The following is a 3,265-nucleotide window of genomic DNA, read 5'->3' on the forward strand; positions in this document are numbered from 1 at the left end:
TCAGCAACTTCAGTAAAAGTACAAACTGACTTCAGGTCTAGATGATCCCTCACTGGAAGCAGACAAAAGCAATGAGGAAAAAAAGTGAAGAATACTGGCTTTCTTCTAACAAAAAACCCCAAAATACCGAAAAACTCAAAGAAGCCAGTACAATAAATCTCTATAGATTTGATACCAAAGGTAATAATAACAACATAAATAAATTGCATTAATATATTGTGATAATGTTGTTGTAGATCTACTTATCACATGAAGTAAAATGCACAATCTAAATCTAGAACCTAGGGTTGTATGAATAATTTTTGTACTATTTCAGGTATTTTCCCACTAATTCTTTTTCACATCCTTTTCTTTTTGTTAAAGAATTTTCCACTAATCATGACTGTCTCCTTTTCCTTCTCTTAATTCTCTACCTCTACCTATCACTTTTTTTTCCTTCAGCAAGAGGTAATTACCAGTTACCAGCAATTATGTAGCTGCTCAATACTTATCCTATCTTTCCTAGTTCAGGAATTAGATACCCTATATTTAGAAGAATATCTAAATTCCTTTTATTAAGCATGAATTCCAAAGCCAAAAGCAGACTCATTACAAGCAGTACTTTAAAAAAGAGGTTAATAAAAATGCTGAAAATAGCCTAAAGACAAAAGGAATCATTTCAGAGTATTCTAAAATTCTATTTAAAAAAAAACCCACATGTATTAGGTTCTACTATTTCCTAAGTCATAGAGATACAGTGGTTAACAAGAGTAAGTATGGTATCTTCATTAACTTACAAAGTGTATCCATAAATTAATTTCTAGATTTTCATTTATTAATTTATCTAAAAAATATTTAAATGCCAGCTATTCACAGGCACTGTGATAAATATTGCAGATAATGACAAATTATAGTCTTTACTTTCAGGGGCCTTATAGTCTAATAGAACCTGAACTCAATTTCATCAGAATTTCTTTTGTATACATGGATAGTATTAACTTATCTTCCCACTTTCAATTTTTATAGAAAACAAAATTATCAATCAGTAACTACTAATTATAAAAGAAGATCAGGGAAATTGAGCAGAAATTCAAAATAGAATTCCAAACAATTATAATTAGACAATTTTCTCACACTTTGGAGCCCCCCAAAACAAATTGTAACAGTAAAAACTGTAAGTAATAACGGCATCCCTTCTTGGATGATTCACAAAGCACTGTAGCAGACAGCTGACCATAGCACATCCTACCGGCCCTTTCATGTTCTCGGCATAATCAGTTTTTCCTTTAAAATAAAATACTTACACTGTCAAAAGCAAAATACAGAATGATCTTTGCCAGGAATAGGGGACAGTGGGAAATGGGAAATTGCTGATGAACAAATGTAAAGTTTCACTAATGCAAGATTAAAAACTCTAGAAATCTGCTGTAAAAACGTGTCTACAGTTATTATTATCTCCTACACTTAAGAATCTATTTACAGGATAGATCTCATGTGAAGTTTTCTTACCACAATTAAATTAAAATTAGAATTTGAAATAATTGGAAAACAGAAAAATCTGCAGAATTGAAATACTTACTTTGGATTCCAAAATTTTAGTTGTTAGCAAACAGCAAATATTCCAAAAATTCATCTTCATATATGATGTGACTTCACTAAAACCCACCATTTATATAATATAATTTAGCTGCTAACCTCTAAACAATCTAAAACACCAAGATAATAACCAAATTTGTCACCATTAGTTTCTTTTCAGCCACATAACATTACCAAATAAGAAAATGCTCAGACTAAGAAATATACCCCATTAGAATGCTATCAGTACATCCAAATCTTAATGCTCATTGCACTGTATCACAGTCCATTGTTCTCGATAGAGATGTAGATGCTCCAATTGAACTTTGATAGATATTTAAGGTATTTGAATACATGTTTGAGTAACTGTAGATGTGCTCTGTAAAGGAATCAGGAGGATCAGGCTTCTAGGTTGGTCTATGTTAGGGCATTTATTGTTGTAGGATTGATTGTGAATGTTAATCAAACTATGCTCATCTGTTCAGTATTGATGTCTTTGTTCTCCTAGTGCATCCAGTCTTTCACCATCTTCAAGCTACATTTTGTTTTGTATCTATATTCATGAAGGAATATGATATCTCAAGATATGAAGGCACGGATTTGTTTTACTAGCCCCTAAATGTTCTTGGCAGAATTTCTGATTCTTAATTTCAATATCATTTCTATGTTTAAACAAAGGCTAGTAGTGATGAATTATTGGTATTTTATCTGTCACAAATCCGCCTCCACATTCGTGCTTTTGTGTCTTTTGTCTCCCCCAGACCTTCCTCCCCGGAACATGAGGAATCACACAGAGCTGACTGAGTTCATCCTACTGGGAATACCTCAGACAGAGGGACTGGAGACTGTGCTCCTTGTCATCTTCTCATTCACATACCTCTTCACCCTGCTGGGCAATTTACTCATCCTTCTAGCAATTGTGTCTTCCTCTACCCTTCACACTCCCATGTACTTCTTCTTGGGACTCCTGTCTATTTTTGACATGTTGTTCCCAACTGTGATCTGTCCCAAGGTGCTACTCTATCTCTCTGGCCAGGGCCGAGCCATTTCTTATAAGGGCTGTGCTGCACAGCTCTTCTTCTATCATTTCCTGGGTTCCTTGGAAGGCTGCCTCTATTCTGTGATGGCTTATGATCGCTTTGTGGCCATCTGTCACCCACTGAGGTACATGATCATGATGAGACCTGCAGTCTGTGTCGGTTTGGTCATGGCAGCCTGGTTAGTGGGTTGTTTTCAGGCCACCATCCTGACATCCTTTACCTTTCAGCTCCCCTACTGTGGCCCCAATCGGGTGGACCACTTCTTCTGTGACATTCCTGCTGTCTTACCCCTGGCTTGTGCTGACAGCTCCCTGGCCCAGAGAGTGGGCTCCACTAATGTTGGTTTTCTGGCTTTAATGCTTTGGTTGAGTGTTTGTGTCTCCTACACACGCATTGGGATTGCCATTTTGAGGATCCATTCGGCAGAAGGCAGGCAGAAAGCTTTCTCTACCTGCAGCGCCCACCTCACTGCAATCCTCTGTGCCTATGGACCTGTGATCATCGTCTATCTGCAGCCCACACCCAACCCCTTGCTTGGTGCCATGGTGCAACTATTAAATAATATTATCTCCCCCATGCTGAACTCGTTAATCTATTCCTTAAGGAACAAGGAAGTGAAAAGGTCCCTAAGGAGGGTTTTCCACAGTCTAGTATTTTCTGTTCTGCAATAA

At 36.8% G+C, this 3,265-nt stretch overlaps 1 protein-coding gene across 1 annotated transcript; it reads left to right on the plus strand.

The window, feature by feature from the left end:
- Positions 1 to 2,332: 2,332 nt before the first annotated feature.
- LOC130829028 (olfactory receptor 148-like) lies at positions 2,333 to 3,265 on the plus strand. The gene has a single exon (XM_057695140.1). It carries the CDS (start codon positions 2,333 to 2,335, stop codon positions 3,263 to 3,265), a length of 933 nt encoding a protein of 310 aa, XP_057551123.1.

This window comes from Hippopotamus amphibius, chromosome 9 (genome assembly GCF_030028045.1).
Source record: "Hippopotamus amphibius kiboko isolate mHipAmp2 chromosome 9, mHipAmp2.hap2, whole genome shotgun sequence".
Taxonomy (NCBI): Eukaryota; Metazoa; Chordata; class Mammalia; order Artiodactyla; family Hippopotamidae; genus Hippopotamus; species Hippopotamus amphibius.

Bases quoted from the DNA above. Each gene is read 5' to 3' on its own strand.
- LOC130829028 (XM_057695140.1), top strand. From the start codon at position 2,333: ATGAGGAATCACACAGAGCTGACTGAGTTCATCCTACTGGGAATACCT.